A 21452-nucleotide genomic window follows, 5' to 3' on the forward strand; every position below is an offset into this window, starting at 1 on the left:
AGGTCGTGGGGAGGAGCGGGTTCCCTCGACTTGATATCGAAAAGAGCGGTTCGACAAGAAGTCCCGTATGATGAGCACGAGACTATCCGGCACGCCCATGTTGAATAGTTTGAAAATCAAACCGTTGTGCCAGACTTTGTCGAACGCTTTTGCGACGTCGAAGAAGAGAGCTCCCGTGTATAACGGTTTTGGTCGATTAAGCCCCACAAGAATGTGCTCCGTGAGGCGGTGCACCTGTTGAACGCATGAGTGATTTGTACGGAATCCGAATTGTTCATCGATGAGAATGCCCTTGGATGAGACGAAGTCTCTGAGGCGTTTGTAGAGCAGACGCTCATACAGTTTGCCTAAAAACATGAGGAGGCTAATCGGGCGGTAGCTCGTCGGATGATTTTTTGGTTTACCGGGTTTATGTATGCCGATAACGTCCGCTTCTTTCCACACCGCGGGAAAGATACAGTTCGCCATAGCGGCATTGAAAATAGATGCCAACATGACGATGAGTTGGACGGGTAGAAGTTTAATAACGCGGTTGGATATACCGTCGGAACCGGGAGCCTTGCGAGGACGTAGGTCTTTGATCAAGTCTTTAACTTCCATCGGGGTGACGGGTGGTAACGCGTCCGAGGGTGGCAAGGAGACTCTGCGTTCTACCTCACTGTCTACAAATTCTACATGAACAGGGTCCACGGATTGAGTGCTGGGCGTGCACTGGGTTTGCAATGTATCGGCCAGCAGCTCTGCTTTTTCATCATCATCGAACGCCGCGAGTCGGCCTGAGGGGCCTACGAGGGGGGGCATAGTTACTACCGTATCCGATTTGAGAGTACGAGCTAAGCGGTAGTAAGACCTTTGAGAAGGCGCGAGTCTTTCTAAGAAATCAGACCATCTGGCATCTCGGACTTCGGCGATGCGAGACTTTACGTCGCGTTGTAGGGCACGCATTCGAATACGATTTTCCGCGGTAGGATACCTGTCGTAGGCGCGTATCGAGGCGTTCTTAGCTCTAAGGAGTTCCCTAATATCGTCGGACAATTTGAAGCGGTGAAGGAAGTCCTCCGCTACAACTTGTTTCGATGACCTATCTAATGTCGAGGTGATGTGTGACGTTAAGATGTCTATGGCTTCAGCGGTATCCTGAGGAGACGGGGTAGAGTCTGAGTTAAACGGGAGCGATGGTGGATCAGATTCAGCCAGGCTGATGCCCAGCGTGTGCCAATCCACCACAGTCCTCGTGACGGGAACGGAGTCGGGAGCGCGACCGAGCTTCATAACGACGGGACGGTGGTCTGAATCTAACTCTGAAACTACTTCGATCGAGTGTAAGCGCAGAGTTACGTTTTTTAATAACGCTTTGTCGAGTATATCCGGGCGATGCGCGATATTTGGCGGGTAGTGAGTCGGGGTTAGCGGAGCGACGATATCGAAGGCGAGATCATCGACTAACGCGTCAAGCCGCCTGCCATTCGGGGTTGTAGTGTGTGAGTTCCACCTGATGTGTTTACAATTTAGGTCGCCCGCCAGAATGACAGAGCTCCCCATGCCGAGCAGCGCCTCGATATCACTGCTTAGAACGATCTTATCTGGTGGAAGATAAACGGACGCGATAACGATCGGCGCGTGTCCCGTCAGTGAGATTCGGCACACTGATGCTTCGATATTAGCGAGCGCGGGAGGATCGAGCGGGACGCAATGCAGGGCTCTTCTATAGTAAATGACGGTACCACCACCACGAGCAGAGAGCCTGTCGTTCCTGACCATGTTATAGTTCGCGATTTTAGGGTCACGGCGCGCGGGCTTAAGTAGGGTCTCCTGCACTAAAAAGATATCAATTTGATGGTCACGCAAAAAGTCAGAAACCTGATCACGTTGATTTGCGAGACCGTAAGCGTTAAAAAATCCTATCGTTACGGATAGGGGCTTTATTCTACTTATATACGCCATTGATTACCGGCGGAGTGAGGGGAGGACGTACGTATTTTATGACGCGTATACGTCGGCGTATTCTTGCACAACGGCGATAAAGTGTTGTGCAGTGGAGGCAGCGCGAATGGCGTCGCCCAAAGCGTTAACGCGCTCAAAGTTGATCGACTGAAAGAAGTCGATCGCTAGAGCGAGATTGTCGGACGCGGTCGGAGGGCAAGTCGCGGGAGAGGGACGAGTCGCGGGGGCGGGACGAATCGCGGAGGAGGGAGTTGTAGCCGTGTTCGTGTACGGCAGCGGTTTCGCCCAGGCCGAGACACTGGGCACCGGCGCCGGAACGAACGCTGGCTTAGCCTGCGACACAGAGGGTGCCGAGGCTTTGATGTCTGGGCCGGAAGCTCGGAGGCGGTTTTGGCGGGCGTCGATTTATTTTAGGGGCTCGGGGGCATCCGCGGTAATTTGCGGGGTGACCCTGTGTTCGACACAGGACGCAGCTAGGCGGTTCCGTCGCGGTTTTTTGATCGCCAGTGCATAGGGCCGTGGCGTGATCGCCTAAGCACTTGACGCATCGGGGGCGCGCGTGACAGTTACGGGAAGAATGCCCGTATAATTGGCAGTTATGGCACTGGCTAGGTGTGCCTTTCTTGTGTGGGGTTTCGACTGCGATTCCGGAAAGGCTACAGACCGTTCGGATGTTGAATATTTGCTTACCCTCGGGGGTAGGCTGGAGGGCGACGAGAACCATATTATATGGCTCCCTTCCGCGGCCTGTATGCATGCGGTGTACGGAGTTAACCGGTAGGCCTTGTTCGAGAAGGTCGGCCTTAACGAGCTCGGCATCCAACTCTTTAGGGATGCCACGTATAACGGCACGGAGTTCGCGCTCCTCCTGGAGCGTATACGTGTGGAAACTTATACGCTCCTTACGGAGGTAAGAAGAGAGGGCCCTATGGTCGTCGGGTGTTCGAACCTTAATTTGAATGCCGTTCGCGAGGTTACGGGCATTCGTGAAATTGATATTTTTGGCCTTAAGGGCCAGGGAAACTCGTTCCCAAGCTGCCTTCTCTTGAAGGATTACCGGGGGAGGGGTCTGGGTTTTATTTTGTGCCACCGGACGCGGCGACGGAGTGGCACGGGCTAGAGGCGCAACGGGAGTCTGAGGGCGGGGGCGCGACGCGTTTGCGGCTTTGCTAATTTTAGCGGCCGCGGGAGCTCGAGACTCCGCAGCACGCTTCTTACCCTTTCGCACCAGGGTGAATCCATCCGTCGATGAGGCGGGGGCGAGGTCGACCTCCATCTCCGAGTCAGAGTCGGAGGACGAGGAGGCGGGCGCAGGTGACCTACGAGTAGGTGTTTTGGAGGGTGCGACGGAGGCCGCGGATGATCGCGCTGCTGGAACGGTGACCCCGGCGGACGACGCAGCAGTTTTACTCGCCAGTATAGGCGACGCGGGAACGGCAGGCACGACGGAGGCTGCGGTGCTCGATGCAGAAGCTTTGCACGCAGGTACAGGCGACGCAGGAGCAGCGAGCTCGGCGGAGTCCACGAGAGGGCTCGCGGTGTGATCGGCCTTGAAGGCCTGAAACTCGGAAGTGAGCTTTGGGTAGCGAAGCCGGAGAAATTCCGCAAATACAGCGTCCATGATGGCTACGTGCCCAGGTGGGGCTACCCTGGGTCTTAGAAAACACTCGCCTTGCGGCGAGGCCCCAACTTCTCGGACCTGAGCGGTTCTATTGAACACAGGTGGCGATGCGGCACGATTACTACAGGACAAAGAAAAAAACACAACAAAACGGAAATAACAAAAAGAAACAAAACAATTAAACACTTCCAGGAAGACAGTTTGTCGGCAGATGTACCACGAACACAGAAATAACAAAAGGAAACAAAACAATTAAAAACTTCCAGAAAAAAAACACTTGGTCGGCAGATGTGCCACGAACACAGGCCGCGCGAACAATGGCCGGGCTGACAAAAGCCGGGCGAACAAAGGCCGGGCAATCGAGTGGTCGATGAGCACGTCCGCACGTGACGGGTGCCTCTATCGGAATGAATATGTATGTATTTTGGTGTATAATGTGTATATATTTGTATTTTAATTTACAATGCAATTCACCTACCATTATTTACTCTGCACTACCTTTAGTTGACTGGTAGAGGATGCCTAAAGCATTAAGTCCGCCAATGTAAATTTTACATGAAGTGTAACAAAAAAAATAAAAAAATATCTGTTTGATACACGTGTGACAGTTTATCATCTAGCTTCCATGAGCGTTTTACAGTTAAAAATATTATGTGTGAAAACAATAAAACATTTTAACAACAACATCCCTGAGGGCGATGCAGTTAAAATAAACTGTTGACAAGTCAGGATGGACGTGAGGGTAGTTTGTCTGCTATAAACATTGTAACGAACCAAAACAATGTATTTTATTGTAGAATCGTGATTGTAAATGGTGCGTATTCGATAATATTGCGCTTAGTCTATAGTCAAGATTTTAAACGGCCGTATTTTGGTGTAATGGTAAGTGACATAGTCACTACACAAGGGGGTCGCGGGTTGGAATCCCGCCAAGAGAAGATATTTGTATGATAAATATAAATGTCTTTTCCAGGGCTATGGATGTATATTAAATATATGTATGTGTATAATAAAAATCTTACATTTATTTCCGTTATCTGGTACCTGTAACACAAGTTCTTTACGAACTTATCACGGGACCAGTTAACGTGGCGTGATTGTTAGTAAATATTAATATTTAAATAGGTATGTTTGAAGCGTGTATAAAAATATAGAGAACGGAATTGTTTGAATTGTGTTTCCAAAGGAAAATTGATCATCAATAGTATCATCATCATCATCAGTATCTTCATTAATTTTCATGAGTCGTAGACATAATTATAATTTATGTTTACGGTTTAATTGTGACCACGAAAACCGTAAAGTATTTGTAACGATTAAACCATATTAGCCATGTTTGCTCCCCTGTTTTTCTTGCCAAAATTAGAGTCCGTTACCATTCTCTTTGTGAGTGTGGATTAGATGAGGGTACCCTGGATCACATTTTCTTCGTCTGCCCCAATATCGTATCCCCCTTTATGATATCCTTCCAAATGACATTCCCCGGCCTATTAATATTAATTGTTTATTAATTTAGTCTATTCTAAACGTGTAAATATTCTGTGTAAATTTTTATCTGCTAATAATATTCATCTCTAAAGTAGTTAGTCTAACATATATTTGAGCGGCACAAGCTCTTACAACCACAGATTCGCGTATAGAAAAACCGACCAAATTTATTTTTATTTAGATTTAGTAATTTTTTCCCTCTCTAAGCACCTGTCATTTTTGTAAATACTTTGACATTGCCAAAATCAATGCCAAAGGCGTTGCAGCCAAATTAATAAAAAAAAAAACATAATATTAAAAAGTATTTTTAATTATTGTCAGCCAAATGTTATTGTCTGTTATCACTTTTCATAACATTTCGTTAATAAGTCATAGTTATAGCCGTTTTGTTGCCCAGTGTATTGAACAATGAAGCCAGCCTGCACCTGTAAGGTAAGCCATAAAATTCTTATACTTTTCACTAAGCATATTTTACTTAATTAGAATGAAACCTCGAGATTCAAACAAGACACTGATACATAAAAATAATAAGGTTTGTGGCGGTAGCCATTATAGAACACATTTAGATATTTGATAATGTCTGAATCTCGCTAACAACATCTTCAAGATAACCTTAGATATATACAAGTTTCAAACAACAAAATTTGGACAGTCGGGTCTCTTGAACAATTGCACCCACTCGTTGAAAGATCTCCTTTTTGTCATTACCCCCAAACTGGTGACCCCAACGTTGTCCGGTTATCCAGAAAGTTACCCCATAGACTTGTGACAGATTTTAGAAGACTTTAATGACAAGTGCACGTTGTTTCTTAAAATGCTTTAATGGAAATCTTCTATTTATTCGTTCTATTTTTTGTAGGCAGCGGCTTGGTTTTGCCCCTGACATTGCTGAAGTCCATTCGCGACGGTAACCACTCACCATCAGGTAGGCCGTATGCCCGTCTGCCTACAAAGGCAATAAAAAAAAAAGAATTCATTGGTTTGTGAAGTATTTGAGGGTGAGATATTTTTATTGTCACAACTATGAATTTGTTCCCTTCGTTTATCCGCATCATCAGTTCTTAAAAAATACATGCTATATTTCCACAACGGCTTCGTCTCTGCACTTCTCATGTTTATTGCTTTACTTCGAACTATCTTCATCTAGATTTAATGTACAATGTAATGTAGCTTTGTTATTTCACGCGTTGCATTCGAAGTTGTTTGCACAACATTTTGTAGTTATGTAATGTATTTCGGTCTGCAGAATTGTAAAGGTTCATCTTAGTTTCATAATAAAAACTAACGGTTATTTTTATTATTGTGCTTACTGTCTGTACTGATTAAATCAAGGTCTGTTTAGTGTTAACACTTAAGCATACCTTACCTTACCTTAAGCTTAAGCATACCTGTCGCAATGTGAATGCAGTCGCGGACTTTGAGACGTGTAGTAGTCTCAAACATATTCGATGGGGCAATGCAAAGCCGCCGTCACCTTAAAGATGTCTTGTCAGATCCCCCGGTTCCACTCTCGGTTCTTTTAGGCTCTTAAAGCATCGGTCACCGTCCTCGTCGAGCTCACTAGTGAACTAACTAATAGCCTAATGAGTTTCTCGGCGGATCTTTTCAGTAGGTCGCGATTCAGATCTGGTGGCAGATTCCGCGAAGCAGTGCTCTTACTAAGGCTAATGTTAGCAAATTCTCTCAGGTTGAGCCCGTCAGCTCACCTACTCGTGCGTAGCTGAATTAGCTCTTTAGACTACTAACGAATAGGTAGGAGAAAAAGTCTCAATTGCCTTCAACCTGGAACATCAGACTGTTTCACGGTAGGATGTTAATGGACAATAAAGGCTTACAAACAAAGGCAGTGGTTGGGGTCGAATTCAATATCTGTAACTAGAAACACTGATGTAAAAGAAGAAAATAAATTAACTAACAAAATTATAAACAATTGCTTTGGCCTACGAGGTTTCCTTTTTACTTACATAACGATAATTGTTGTTATTATTTTATGTAGAAAAGCATTTGAGATAGAACTCAATAATTGTTTAGTTTGTTATCAAAATTTACCTAGGAATAATGTTAAAGTTGAGTTTACTACTTTATATCGCGTTTACAATGAAGCACGGAAACTGAAAAACAAGATCTTCCGTCATTGTTTTAATAGATTTTTAATATTATTAAAAATTCTCCTTGAACGAAATCGAAATTGATAAATTTATATAACGTTCATACTGCATACTTCAATGAATATTAAAATACCACAAATGGCAATCCGCAACAAAGCGAAAACATCTGAAATGAAAAACCGAAAAAGCTTAACACTCATTCCGAACGCTCGAACAAAAATTTACAACGAAACATTAAAATGAATAAGGGATTAATAAAACGGAATTATTGTTCGGAAAATGGCGAGGAAGCAATGAAACGAAGATAATTCAATAAATAACGTTTATTTTGAAAACGAAAAAAGAAAAAAACAACTGCTTAATGAATATCACTTAGACAATGAAAATTATCAACGGTCATACCTTTGTCTTTAGGTCTTAAAGCCTAAATCAGTCTTAGTTCACTATTAACTATGAATCGGTCACTCGGAATCTGGTTCCACAAGGGCGTAGTCCAATCCGTTTCCGTCGATACCCTTTGCGACTTCGTTGTCTCTTGTCGTTTTAGTCGTGGTTTTGAGTTCCTTCTTCCTGATTTTGCCAGCGTGCGTTGTCGCCTCAGCCAAATCCAGTTCTTCTAGCGGCGCAGCAGTGGATGTTGGAATCGAAGACTTTTCTGTGGTAACCACAATTTTGTCCGTACTGTCTGTTGTGGCTTCTGGCTTTATTACTTCGATGGGAACTAATCTTTCTGGTGGTGGCGGTGGCAGTTCGTGTTTTGGAACCAAAACAGTTAATATACCGTTTTCTTTGTAAATCGCTCGCACTTCCTCCTGTTTGCTGCCGGGCGGTAAAACAAATCTCTGAACGAAATGATTCGTCAAGAACTTCTTTATGTCGCCGGCTTCCTTATGTTTTCCTTCGACCGTGATGTATTTGTTTTTCACTGTTACTTTGATCTCATCAGGACTGAATCTCTTCACGTTCATGTTTACTTCAAGTTTGTCATCATTTGCGATTATTTGCGGCTCTTCTAAGCTGTCTTCGGCGTCCAGGAGCGCGGCCGCCCTGATGAGCTGGCTCCACGGCCATAAGTAGTGATAGGCAAGAGTGTTTGATACATGTTTGTCTAGTGCCACGAAGGGATCCTCGACCTTGTGTCTTCTGCTCTGGCAAGAGCCCACACTTAGTAACGCAACGGCTAGTAGGACGTTTCTTAGCATTGTTGTTTCGCGATCGCTTTCGGAATAACTCACGCCGGGTCCGAGTCGACCGGGCTTTTTATAGGCTCTGGTTACGTTTCGAGAATGTACGGCGAACCGTTCATGATAACCAGCTATGTTAGTGCAGGTGTCGTCAACATGCGAACTGGTCGGGCCGGTTTATTCCATGATTCATGCCTTATAGAACTATGACTCACTAGAAAGTGTTTGTTTACGTTTTCAAAATTATGTCATTCTCGGAATTCTGTTTAATGTCTAATATTTAATGTTTCTCAAGGAAAAAAAATACCGTTGCTCTTCGGTTTTGTAATTTAAAAAAAAGTTTTTATAATCTGTCAAATTTCTACCTGGTATTAGGTGGTTATCGGACGCTACCATAGATGGTAGGGAGTTACCATAGACACCACAACGAGAATGCCGTAATTTACCATGAAATATGAAGTCTAAGTATATTTTTTTTAGTATGATGGATCGGAACCCTTAAAACAGGAACGCATTACTACTTCGCGGTAGATATTGACCGAGTGGTACTACTCGCCTATGAGGGTTCACAAGTTGCTCTATAACTAATAAATTTCATCTAGTGCCCAATTACTCAATTGACTATGGTAAATATTGACATTTGTCAAAACACATATCGTCAGAAGACATCCAGATCTAAATAATTCATTGTAGAAACATCATAGTGAAGATGGACTGAATATACGAGTGTTTTTTCTTTACTCTGATCATTATTACTAGAAGGAGGGTAGGCAGCATTCTGCCTTTGGAGATCGCTACGAAGGGCTAGTTTATGAGAAACGACAAAGGTAAGATCATCCGCCGTGTAATTTGGTCGAAAGACTGAGTTCGAAACTTGATTTTAGGAAATATTATCTAGTAAATGTTAGCACGGCTCACGTTTTTTTTTTCGGATATATTCTGTACGATTGTTATTTTTGCTTAAATTGTACATTTGGTATACTTAAATTTAATCTTTTTGTTTTTTGAATATCTGTACAATAGGATGCGTTAACACCCGTGATTGAAGACTAGTTTAACATTAATTTAAATAGGAAAATTGTTATAAAATTTGAGGATATTGACTATTCAATGTATAATTAATGTACCTAATTTTATATTTTACTATATTTATATTTATGGTTTATGCAGTCAGTTCAATTTTAAAAGCGCGTCCAAAAATTATTAGTGGAAAGACCGTCGCAATGTTTGCGACTTCTGCACTAAACGTTTCACACACAGACGCGCACTTACACTATCGTATACTAAAACCTAATTGCGTGTGTGTGTGTGCGTGTACCGTTAGCAGAAACGTTCCGATGCATCTAGTTGTAGGTCAACTGAGTTTATTCACTTTTGCTTTTGTTTATTTTTATTAAGTCAGAGCCTTTGTTATGTTTCCGGGTCGATTTTTATGATTTTCGATTTCTTTTGCCGGCTGTAATGGTTATTTGCAACTTTTATGTTGTCTTAGTGCGCTTACGAAGAAAGTTTTGGAGTGTTTTGACATTTGAGAAATTTAGGTAAAAGGAGAAAGTACTTTATTCCTAATTGAATTAATATCAATTGAAATAGTGATTATTAAATGTATATTGTGGTTAGGTGTTTCATTTTTTCGTTTAGTCTTTCATATCGTCATACCTTTAAAATGAAAATGGCGTATGGTACACGATTTCAGATTTGAAGGATTGATTATAAAATTAACTAAGATTTTAATCTCACGTTTTAAGGAGACTAGTAAATGTGTGTTTAAGTGCGTTACAGTAATGCGTCTATAAACTGAGCCCATTGAGTTTCTCGTCAGATCTTATCAGTGGGTCGCGATGCCGATCCGGTGATGGACTCTGCGAAGTACTGCTGCGGCGGCTAGGACTAGCAAATTTTTTCAGGGTGAGATCGTAAGCTCAGCTACTCTTACCTACTACCGTGATAAGCTCGAATAGCCCCAGGCTGCCAGTGGATAGGTAGGAAAACGTATGAATTGTACCGCAAAACATCCGGCTAGTCTCAACAGGAAATGAACAAAACTGCAGCCCAGTCGCATAAAAGTGGATCTTACTCAACAAATAAATAATTAAGGAAGAGTTATCCCTTCCTCGCAATGTTGACATGCTATTATTGTGTACTGCGTATGCTATTCATTGTCATAATTTACTTAACTTTAATTAGGTTAGCCCCGCGTTTGTTGTATCGATTTGAATTCCGTGACCAGAGAAAACTTCGAATTATTCTAAATGTCGAAAATAATTAAAATGTAATCATAAATGTGATATTAAAATTTTTTATTGCATAGATTGGTAGACGATCTCACAGCCTACCTGGTGTTAAGTGGTTATCGGAGCCCATAGACGTCTATAACGTAAATGCCGCCACTGACCTTGAGGTATCAGTTCTAAGGTCTCAGTATAGTTACAACGTCTGCCTCATCCTTCAAACCGAAACGCATTACTGTTTCACGGCAGAAATAGGGAGTGTGGTGATACCTACCCGTGCGGACTCACAAGACGTCCTACCACCAGTAACTGTAAACGTTGTTTTAACTGTATTATATCATTGTTACAAATAGACAATGAAAGCTTCAATGCCAAATCATTCACTATATTAATTTTTCGTTTATTCAACGTTATGCCTTCGTAATCACTTAAAATACGTTTTTTGGGCGGCAAACGGAAGATCTTTCACCGGGATAGTGAAAGTGCTCCATAGACCGACTCGAGCCCGAATGTTTTTTTTTATTGCTTAGATGGGTGGACGAGCTCAAAGCCCACCTGGTGTTAAGTGGTTACTGGAGCCCATAGACATCCACAACGTAAATGCGCCACCCACCTTGAGATATAAGTTCTAAGGTCTCAAGTATAGTTACAACGGCTGCCCCACCCTTCAAACCGAAACGCATTACTGCTTCACGGTAGAAATAGGCAGGGTGGTGGTACCCACCCGCGCGAACTCACAAGAGGTCCTACCACCAGTAAGATTCACCAGTAAGTCATTGTTCGGAACTTCAGCCATCTGTCAAATATCTTGTGTTCTATTATAGCTACTCGAAATAATACCTATAAACATTTCCTCAGATATATTTAAAAGATAACTGAGTATTTAGTTTGATTCGTTGAAATGTAAGTTTAAAAAATTGCTGATGAGTCAGAATTATTAGTGTTCCTGCTTCAGCATTACCAACGGCAGCTTTTTGTAAAGTGATTTTGGTAAACCTTGATTGGTGGCAATGAGGTCTCCATTACGGTAATTGAGTGTCCCGAAACAAAGCAGACTCTTCTATTTATTGTTATTGATGTCCTCGCTTTGTCTCCTGCGTTACGATATCTCATTCTTCAAGCCGCCATTGATATATTTTGTTTTGAATTTAAAAAAATACATATATTAATACTTCTAAATACATAATTTAGGGAAACTTAACACTTACGACTCATAGATTGAAAATTTACTTATCTGTGAATTAATTTACATTCGTACCATTAATGAGTAGGATTATAACAAATTACGTAAATAAACTTATATGCCGGTGGTACTTTATTTACAAATGTTTTGTTGGAATTACTTCTGGAAAATTATTTTATTATATTAATTATTTTTTCATTGTATGAAATAGGTAAAATAGAATCAATTTTAAAAGTAAATGTTTACTGTTAGCTGTTATTAGGGGACAAACGTTTTATTTTTACAGTGAAATATTTTCCAAAACATTTATCGATAATTGCTGTTGACATGAGATAAAAAAACTCGTATATATTTTTATGTTGACGGTATCGAAGCGTGAACGCAACTGGTTTTTCGAAACTGTCCTATATCCATTTTTCCTTCGGTGCAAAACTAATCTTTTAGACGCAAGCTATAAGGGTCACATTTACAAAAACGTAATCACTAGTAATTTCAATTCAAACGCATTCTCGAATGCCACAAGTGAAACGAAAAAGGTCGTAAACGACAAAATCCCAAGAAGCAATTGTTAGCTTTAATGTTTTCGTAATAATGAACTTAATCGTTTGAACGCATTTATTGTTTAATATTTTTCTAGAACAATCCACCGGTTTCGCGCAATAAGATTGTAAACAAACATACGCAACACGGGAACACAGCTTGCGTATGGAGGGGAGTTGATTGAGAGAGTCGGGCACTGTTGGTACACTAAGTAAAAATTATAAATATGTAGTCTTTAAATAATTTCTTATTTTCTGTTTTAGTTTCAACATATTAAGAACTGTATTGTATTTATTGTATTTAGAAAATGTAGTTGTTGATAGTGATGTGACTAAAAAGAGATAACAGTTTGGCGAATTTTCGAGGGTATTTGATAAAAATAATATATCATCATCATCATCATCATCATCAGCCTGCGGAGTCCACTGCTGGACATAGGCTCCCCCAAATCTCGCCACTGAACCCGATCTTCGGTTCTATGCATCCAGTTACTGCCAGCTGCCTTGCGCAGGTCGTCGCTCCATCTAAATAATATATATTGTATGTATATTACATGTTTGTATTGTACTGTTGGTTTCCCAAATAAATAAATAAATATTAATAAGAATTAAATTTACTATTTGCTAACAGATGCACCGGTTTAACTATTTTCAAACGGCTGTAATAGCCCAAGATATTTAGGGAAACAAACATTTTAAATTTCGCTGAAATTAAATTTGATTCACAATTTGAAAACAATGATTACAAATCAAGTTACTGCAATTTGGAAATGACATCTAGTGTTTCCATACAATTAGCTTAGTTTCTGTATGAACGTAAATAACCTGGTGGTAGGGCATACTGTGAGCCTGCACGGGTAGGTACCACCACCCTGCCTATATATGCCGTGAAGCAGTAATGTGATTCCGTTTGAAAGGTATGGATGCAGTTTTACTGTAAAACTGAGATTTAGAACACAAGGTGTCAAAGTATTTGCGTTGATGTCTATGGGCATCTATTCTCCGGTTACCTATTCTCCGCTTACCATTTAACACCATAGGTAGAGATAATACACCCATATAACCAATAAAAAAATATCGTTTTCCATGAGCCCCGTCTCCTCTTGTGCGGTTACTGTGAATTGGATGATTATAGTATATTACAATGTCCCCACCCAACGAGAGACGTGTGTGTTAAAATTGTTTTATAAGAAGACAATAACACAGGAAGATCCTTCTTAATTTTGTTGATAGATAAGTACAGGTAATATGCTCATTGCCACGCCATGTAAATAAAATTCAAATGACGCACGGGGTCATCGGCCGCGTGTGACGTGACAAGGCGTTTGCCAGCTACGCTATAGACAAAATGGCTCTCCTGTAAAGTTGCAAAAATGTAGCTTAAATCTTTCTGCTTAAACCAACTAGCCTTTCACCCCTCGATATATAAGCCCACCTGGTGTTAAGTGGTTACTGGAGCCCATAGACATCTACAACGTAAATGCGCCACCCACCTTGAGATATAAGTTCTAAGGTCTCAGTATAGTTACAACGGCTGCCCCACCCTTTAAACCGAAATGCATTACTGCTTCATTGCAGAAATAGGCAGAGCGGTGGTACCTACCCGTGCGGACTCAACACGTCCTACCACCAGTAATTAACGCAAATTATAATTTTGCGGGTTTGATTTTTATACACGATATGATTCCTTCACCGCGGAAGTCAATCGTGAACATTTGTTAAGTACGTATTCCACTAGGAAAATTGGTACCCGCCTGCGGGATTCGAACACCGTTTCATACGAATACAATGATACGAATGCACCAGACATCTTATCCTTTAGGCCGCGACGACTTTGCCTTTCATAACAAATAAGAAATGAAAAAAAGAGACATTCGGGTTAATAGATAACTACAATAATATTTTACGGCTTAATGTCGCCTTTGTACTGACATTATATTTATTATTTGCGATATACATCATTGTGAGAAAAATATATCCTTAGTCGTCCGTAGCCAAGAAATCAGTAAATTTTTTATTATTATTATTAAGTAGTCACTGGAACCCATAGACATCTACGACGTAAATGCGCCACCTACGTTGAGATATAAGTTCTCAAGTATAGTTACAACGGCTGCCCCACCCTTCAAACCTAAACGCATTACTGCTTCACGGCAGAAATAGGCAGAGCGGTGGTACCTACCCGCGCGGACTCACAATAGGTCCTACCACCAGTTAAGTACTCGATAATATTATAGCAATAAAATAATGCAAGATTAAATCGTACAGTTAGTTCTAATTATGTCTTCGACTCCCAAAAATCGAAGAAAATACTATCGTCAACTCAAATCAGCCGAAACTGAGACATATATACATATATACGTCACAAGGCGAGCTTATTATCTCAAATCCTCTACCGAGAGCTTACTAGACTAGCCGATTTCAAAGCCAATTAACTTGCCAATGCGTCCACTACCGTTGATATTTCAGAGGGACTGTTCTAGCTAAAGAGTGACTCGTACTTCTCCAATTGATAACTGTATTAGATGAAAAGAATCTTCGCTAAACGTTACTGATGAACTCAGAACGCTGAGAGAGAACTTTTGTATAACTTCGAAGAAAGGAAACAAAACTATGGGAAAGAGATAAACGGGTACAATCGACAACGAAATGCTATGATTTTTTTTATCACCCTTGTAAGCAGACGATCATACGGCCCACCTAATGGTGAGTGTTTACCGTCGCTCATGGACATCAGCAAGGGCACAGCCAAGCCGCTGCCTACCGTATTAGGACTTAGGATTGTGTACCCACAATCACGAGAATTTTATACGTGCAGATAAAGGCCTTTTTTTCTATTTCTTTTTTCCCTACCTATGCTGGTAGCCTTAAGAGGCTATTTCAGCTTCACCCTAACGTATAGGTGAGCTCACGGGGATCCAACTGAGAGTATTGCTAACACTGGCCCCAGCAAGAGCAGTGCTTCGCAGAATCAACCACCGGATCGGAAACGCGACCCACTGAGAAGATCCAGCGAGAAACTCAGTGGGCTGTGTCTATGGTATAAGAGCCAGCTTGGTAAGGCAGTTATATTCGTTTAGATCTCTGACAAAATATGTATCCATTACTGTAGTTTATAAATATTATGAACAGTTATTGTAGTCGATAGGCTTATACGGCCAATAAAATTGCGAATCAATCGTATGTATTATTAGGGCAGGAATTTCAAAATTTAGGTTTTTAAAAACCTATAAAATCATGGTAGAAATACATTTCATAGCAGACTCACTTCAGTGATAGTATTGATTTGGAATGAATCAATTCAATCGGTGTTAAAATGAAACGGAAGAGTTATAGTGCCAACGACCATCTTGAGCGACCGACTTGAGTCGCTCTTTGATTTAGTTTGATTCGCAACAAAACCATCCGCCCCAGTTTATGAGGTTCGTGCATATCATTTTTGTGGCTCGCCAGTGAGGTGAGTTAAAATTATTGCTAGAAAACGAAGTTAAAATGTCAAGTAATTGTCACCGTAATCGGTCACCGCCGGCTATCGACATTGTTACAACGATATACTCCCGAATGTGCGTTTTAGGGACAATAATAACGATGAAATATGTGCTATAACCTATCAGCTAATCGCCGTAAGAAGTTCAACGAGTAATAAATAATAATTTAAAAAAAAGCAAAAAAAAACGCTTTTATAGAAAATTCAATTAAAAAGTAGAAAATAAATTTTAATAAATTTGAATATAAAATAGTGTAAGAAAAAAAATATTTTATTGTAAAAAAGCGTGGGGTGCGCGGTATCAGTAGTTATAAATATTTTATGAACAGATGTGAGTAGAAGGGCTATTTTGATAATATCCTAAGAAGTTTTTTTAAACTATTATTTATTTTTCATTTTTTAGTTCAATTAAAATTTTACAATTTCTTTTTAAATATTGAATTGTTAGCGGTCCTTAATAAGTATACAAAATTTCGAGTTAATCCGACGTTTTGAAGGGGGTCAAAATCATGTTCAAAGATTCCGTTACATACTAACATACGTATGAAGCTAATAAAAGCGTATTAAAAAATATAAACACTTTTGCGGCGCTGTGTACTTCGAATGAATCAGTCTCCGGTGAAAGTAAATATTGTGAAAGCTATCGACTCTGGGTCTTTGTGGCAGGCATTGTGCCGATGATTAACAAATAAATTTAGACTTAAGCTTTGTTCGTAGTTCGGATCTTATTCGGACGTAGTTTAAAGATAGCTAGTTGTCCCGGAGTAGTCGAAATTCGACTATAATTAATAGAAATTATTAGTTTGAACATTATTATGGTTCTAGTTACAGATTTCGCCAAAACCACAACTTAGACAAATAATATTAAAGATAAACAATATTAACTTAATCTTATTTTGACCACAGACATCTTTAATCAAGCAATAAAAAAAGTTTGACAATAGACAAAGAATATATATGTATCTATGTCTGTGTCAAATACATGGTAGTGTGTGTAATGTTTTGTTTATTGATTTAATGTATGTATGTATTACTAATGCATAATTTAAAAAATACATTAGTATTCTGCACTCCTTCTCTATATTCTCTATAAGTGTGGGAAATTTCATACTTCTCCGCCCGCGTAATTTTCGTAAAAAGGGATACAAAATTTTCGCTTCACGACCACATATTAATATATAGATACAATAAAATCATTTTAGTTTCATAGCTGTTGTTACACAATAGCGGACGGTTAGCGTGTTATGGACATGTGTTGCCTACAGAGAAGATGCATGTGACTAGGAGATGTATGGAAATGGTTGTGCGAGGTAGAGGGGGAAGAGGTCGACCGAAGAAGACATGGATGGAGTGTGAATGACGATATGAGAGAGAGAGAGGAGTGAGTGTTGAGATGACGGCTGATAAAAGAGAACGGAAGTGAAAAATTAGCTGCGCGAACCCCACCTAGTGAGATAAGGTGGAGAAAAAGAAGAAGAGAGCAGATGTTACATATGGGCGCAAACGCCACTGTTGGCAATAATTAACATAATATATAGTTTAGTTTATTAGATGTTAATATTTATTTATTATTAGCAACAAAACTGTTATTCTACCATATTTAATAATTAGCAGACACTGTTTTGATGTGAAAATGTTCAGAATATGTTTAATGTTTATATTATTGTTTAAAAACACAAATGACTGTATAAATGATTAAATATGAATAAAGCATAAATATTAATAATAATTTATATTATAATTAACAGTACTAATAATTTAATTAAGTATTGTAATTGTCATGCAATGATGTTGTTGGCGCCATCTTTTATTAGGCTGGATAATAACAATGTTAGTTAATATTACTTAAAAGTAATTCATGTAAAATAAATTAAATGAGAGTCATGTAAAATCACTAAAATATGTATTTTGAATATTAACCTATGTTTTGTAAATTGTTTCGCAGTAATTACATTTGTTTGTATAAAAGAAGTTGTAGTTGCTACAACCATCACAAAATGGCTAATTGTGTAAGAACCACTGAATAACTCAGGCGTGGCTTTTTGTTGTAAACAAGTAATGTTAAAGTTTTATAGAATTGTATTGTATTTTAATTGTAAAAGACCTTATTGTGTGTAAGCCCTGGCGTAACGCCGACATACACTAAGTCACATAATTATTATTTATTAGAAACAAACTAACATCTAGAATACACAAGTAAAAGAACGAGGAAAAGTATACTTTATCTAAAAGAAAACTTTCAAAAGCCTTTTACTTAGTCTACAGTGCGAAAGGATAAAAACCCCCAAGCTGAAATCAACTGATTGAAAATCGGATATGAATATCTTTATGAAAATATTTTGGTGTAAAACTTTTCATATACACGGGTCGCTAGAAATATTCATAGTTCATATCAAAACAGTAATCATGTAAATTACATTTTTTATTAAATTTAATTTGCAGGCTTAATGATAATGTATAGAAGTCAGTTGACAAACAAAAGTTTTTTACTGGTGGTAGGACCTCTTGTGAGTCCGCGCGGGTGGGTACCACCACCCTGCCTATTTTTGCCGTGAAGCAGTAATGCGTTTCGGTTTGAAGGGTGGGGCAGCCGCTGTAACTATACTTGAGAACTTATATCTCAAGGTGGGTGGCGCATTTACGTTCTGGATGTCTATGGGCTCCAGTAACCACTTAACACCAGGTGAGCTGTGAGCTCGTCCACCCATGTAAGCAATAAAAAAAAAACATATTTCTGTAATTTAAACGTCACCGTTTGTAGTAATTTTACTGATAATTAAATTGCATTTATATTACACTAGGTGACCCGGCGAACTTTGTTCCGCCTTAGAGCCAATAAATGAGCAGACTTTTGATTTTATCAAGGTAAATTTTTTATTTGTCTCGGCATGGCTTTCTTAATGATTACTTATCTCGGCACAATAAGCTAATAGAAACTCGAAACAAATATATCAACCGGTCAACTTCAAAATTCTCTTATAATTAATCATAGACTACATTACGTTTAGCTGTCAGTTGCGTTCTGTTATTCCATATTAGTTTCATTTTGTTATAACGCGTTTCATGTCACGTCCCACGGGAACGTGATAAAAAGTGTCCTATGTCCTTCTCCTGGTTCTAAGCTACCTCCCCACCAATTTCCAGCCAAATCAGTTTAGCCGTTCTTGAGTTATAAATAGTGTAACTAACACGACTTTCTTTTATATATATAGATTACAAATATTTAGGTATAGAATGTATAATATTTTTAATAATATTGGGTTTTTTGTTTGGTTTCAAGCTTTTTTTGTTGTGATTATCTTAAACAGTAAAGGGGGTATAATAATTTTTTTTAAATGGAAATTAGACCCATTTATAATCCACTTGATGGGAGGTGATTGTCGCCCAAAAACCTCAGTAATGCCAAAAGCAATGCCAAAATACGTCCTGGTAACTCTTCTCAAACTTCGTTTCAAAAACTCGTTAATTACAGAGGTTGAATATCTCCGCGCAGAAAAGGCATTTTGGTTAAATTAAAATTAAATTAAAATCATTTATTTCATATATAAGCCCAAATTTTGGTTTGGATTCAGAATGCTCAACTTGAAACCCCTTTAAGTTATTCAATTCCATTTTTGCAGGATAGCCGTAGGAGCATCATGGATCCTAAGGAATGTGGGTCTACGTGATGACCTGGAGCTTGACTCAATCAGTAAGTATATACAGTCGGCATCACTGTACCACTTTGAGAAGGCTGCACGACACGAAAACCTTCTTGTTGTGGCTGCCGGAAATTACATACCCGATCCTGTGGACCGAATGGTAAACGGTCGACGTCGCCCTAAACACGTCATTACGGATCCTCCCGATCCATTAACGGTGCTTTTAGGTACCTCAAGCACCAGTCACTGTCCTCGCCGAACCCGTCGCTTGCGACGAAGGGCTCGACGAGTAAACTAACCCATAGACACTGCCCGCTGAGTTTCTCGCCGGATCTTCTCAGTGGGTCGCGTTTCCGATTCTGTGGTAGATTCAGCGAGGCACTGCTCTTGTTAGGGCCAGTGTTAGCAACACTTCCGGTTTGAGCCCCGAGCCTCTTAAGGCTATCAGCATAGGCAGGAAAAAAAGGAGCCCGATCCTATGCGGTATTATCAGGCAATTCAGATCATCCAGGCGAAAATCTGCAATTAGCTGTTAGAGGCACCACCCGTGCACCGCATATGAGTTGTTAGGTCTTCTTCGGAGGCGCTCAGGCAGATGTTAGCAAATCCGGCCCCACCTGGCTGAGCCTTTGCTCGCCCACCTGTCCTGGTGAAACTGGAAAGGCCTCCGGGCTACCAGTAATCCTTCAATCACAAAAAAAGCGCCGCATATGGCACGTGACTCGCTTGCGTACAATCGCCGAAGAACAGTCTATTTAAAACTGCCCGATTTTGGTATTACCACAAATTCATGCTTAAAGAAAATTAACTTGCTTTTGTTATGTGCACTATGTCGCTCAGCCCCCGAGCGTACGAAAGGCATATCCGATGACGAAATAATATCCGCAAGACCAATTTACGGGTAATATGAAAAAAACATAAAAGCCTTACATTCCGCGTCGCTGACGAGTTTTTTTCATCCTTTATAGTCATGAGGTATTTCTTTATATATAAAAACCTTTTGGAGTGGAAACCCGGGAATGCGCATGCTATTTCATTCCCTAGCCGCAAGCCTTAAGTTCGAGAATGGTACGTAGGTTTTTTCGTATATATGTCATACGGTGTTTTTCAACGTAAAACAAAAGTTGGAGCGTACGCAAATTAGGAAAAGGAGCGAGGGTTAAATCCGTTAACTTTTTTAGATGCCGGCACTCGATGGATTTCTTTTGATGATAGCGGGCATGTGCGGAGTGACTCATGGAGTCGAATCAATTCAGATTATTATGCTAATGTATGGAGCTGCCACAGAGCGTGATTTTAATGTACTACTCGATGAGTTTACTGGTGGTAGGACCTCTTGTGAGTCCGCGCGGGGGGAACACCACCCTGCCTATTTCTGCCGTGAAGCAGTAATGCGTTTCGGTTTGAAGGATGGGGCAGCCGTTGTAACTATACTGAGAACGTAGAACTTGTATCCCAAGGTGGGTGGCGCATTTACGTTGTAGATGTCTATGGGCTCCGGTAACCACTTAACACCAGGTGGACTCTGAGCTCGTTCAGTCATCTAAGTAATAAATTAAATAAAAAGTTTCGAGTCTTTCACTGTTTTTCTGTCGTGAAGCTTTAGATTTCGGTAAATAGAGTGGAGTAGTCGATACACAACGGAAACCTACGCCTATCGACAATTCGAATATCGACTGCCCCACTCTATACATCGGAACCTTCGAACTAGACGATCTTTAAGATCTGTTATCTAAAAGAAAAAAAAATTACCTTTATTTTTGGCCATTGCAAGGAAACGTAATTAAGGTATATTAAATCGTGGGGGGCTGCTAATGGATATCGACAATGTCAGTGAAGCTGCTAACAAAATAGGGCTTTATGCCAATGCAACTAAGACCGTGATTTAATGTCTGAACGTGGCATTTATGTTGCAGTGCTGGTTTTTATTTAACATCAGGGAGGCTGTGAGCTCTCCTACCCATTAAGCGCTATTTACATGTTTTTCAAGTATGTCTAATCTTTAGGAGAGCATACATCGACCTTG

At 40.2% G+C, this 21452-nt stretch overlaps 1 protein-coding gene across 1 annotated transcript; it reads right to left on the minus strand.

Moving 5' to 3' along the window:
- Positions 1-7469: 7469 nt before the first annotated feature.
- LOC114247456 (heat shock protein beta-1) lies at positions 7470-8412 on the minus strand. Its single transcript, XM_028180434.2, has one exon. It carries the CDS (start codon positions 8361-8363, stop codon positions 7623-7625), a length of 741 nt encoding a protein of 246 aa, XP_028036235.2. The 5' UTR covers positions 8364-8412; the 3' UTR covers positions 7470-7622.
- Between the last annotated feature and the right edge of the window lie 13040 nt (positions 8413-21452).

The sequence above is a fragment of the Bombyx mandarina genome, chromosome 05, assembly GCF_030267445.1.
Source record: "Bombyx mandarina strain Sakado chromosome 05, ASM3026744v2".
Classification (NCBI taxonomy): Eukaryota; Metazoa; Arthropoda; class Insecta; order Lepidoptera; family Bombycidae; genus Bombyx; species Bombyx mandarina.